The sequence below is a fragment of the Priapulus caudatus genome, unplaced genomic scaffold (genome assembly GCF_000485595.1).
Source record: "Priapulus caudatus unplaced genomic scaffold, Priapulus_caudatus-5.0.1 Scaffold824, whole genome shotgun sequence".
Taxonomy (NCBI): Eukaryota; Metazoa; Priapulida; class Priapulimorpha; order Priapulimorphida; family Priapulidae; genus Priapulus; species Priapulus caudatus.
Window position 1 is genome coordinate 129514 of NW_014577885.1, and position 1168 is coordinate 130681.

General features: G+C 39.7%; 1 protein-coding gene across 1 annotated transcript in view; it reads right to left on the minus strand.

Annotated features, from left to right (window-relative positions):
* LOC106813785 (sodium-dependent dopamine transporter-like) overlaps positions 1-1168 on the minus strand; it is a 13773-nt gene that overhangs the window by 1469 nt on the left and 11136 nt on the right. The window contains exon 9 of the mRNA XM_014818008.1: positions 83-211. Coding sequence (XP_014673494.1) covers positions 83-211 — 129 coding nt within the window. The remainder of the gene's footprint in view (positions 1-82; positions 212-1168) is intronic.

The window sequence follows — 1168 nt, forward strand, 5'->3', positions numbered from 1 at the left end:
CACACACACACACACACACACACACACACACACACACACACACACACACACACGTATCTGATGAGGGATGGAGACCTCGCACCTGGGCGCACGCCGTAAGACCGATGCAGTAGTATAGCGTGAAGAGGCAACCGATGAAGATCTCCCTGTGCTTCTTCACCCACACAAACTCGTCACTGAGGGCTGTGATGATGGCCTCCGAACCACCAAACTGCAACAGAGTCAATCGTGACTCCTTATTATAGGCTCAACGTTGAAGAAGAAGAAAAGATAAAAAAAACTTTTATTTTATTTTGAATATCGATGAGAAACATTGTCAGTTGTCTCCACAAGATTCTCTGTCGCATTTTGCTCGTGCAATTAATTCCGACTCTCCAAATTAATTTAATAGCAATTAATAATTTAATAGGAATGATTAAAAATATATTTTAATAAATAGTACCGATGGATCCAATTAAGACAATTCCTTAGGGCCAGAAGCTATAACCCAGGATCAGGTAAACCACTTTCGGTCACTATAAAGCATAGGAGATAACTTGCAATGTTTACAATCGATTTCAAGATTGAACACAATACTATGCCTACTTATTTTCCATGCCGGGTATTGGCATGAGTATCCAGGTCTCAACTAAATCCGATTACAAACCATTTCGAAATTACCATGGTTGCCCTATTCGCGTCGGTATATGTTAAAATCGTAATTATCTGTTATTGGGCACATTATTCTAACAAATAGAACGAGTTTCATGACAAAGACATAAACCTTTGCGGTTAAAAAGAATCATTTCTTATTTGAGCAAATAATATATACCACTTACGGAACTGTCAAGTCCTAGCGTGAGCAGCATGAGAAAGAATAGTATTGCCCAGGCGGTCGAACCGGGCATAGTTGCGATGGCTTCAGGATAGACGATGAACACTAGACCTGGCCCTGTTGACACGCGGAAAAATGTCACCTACGTCACCGTATTATAGTAGTAGTAGTAGAAGTAGTAGTAGTAGTAGTAGTAGTAGTAGTAGTAGTAGTAGTAGTAGTAGTAGTAGCAGCAGCAGCAGCAGTAGTAGTAGTAGTAGTAGTATAGTAGTAGTAGTAGTAGTAGTAGTAGTAGTAGTAGTAGTAGTAGTAGTAGTAGTAGTAGTAGTAGTAGTAGTAGTAGTAGTAGTAGAA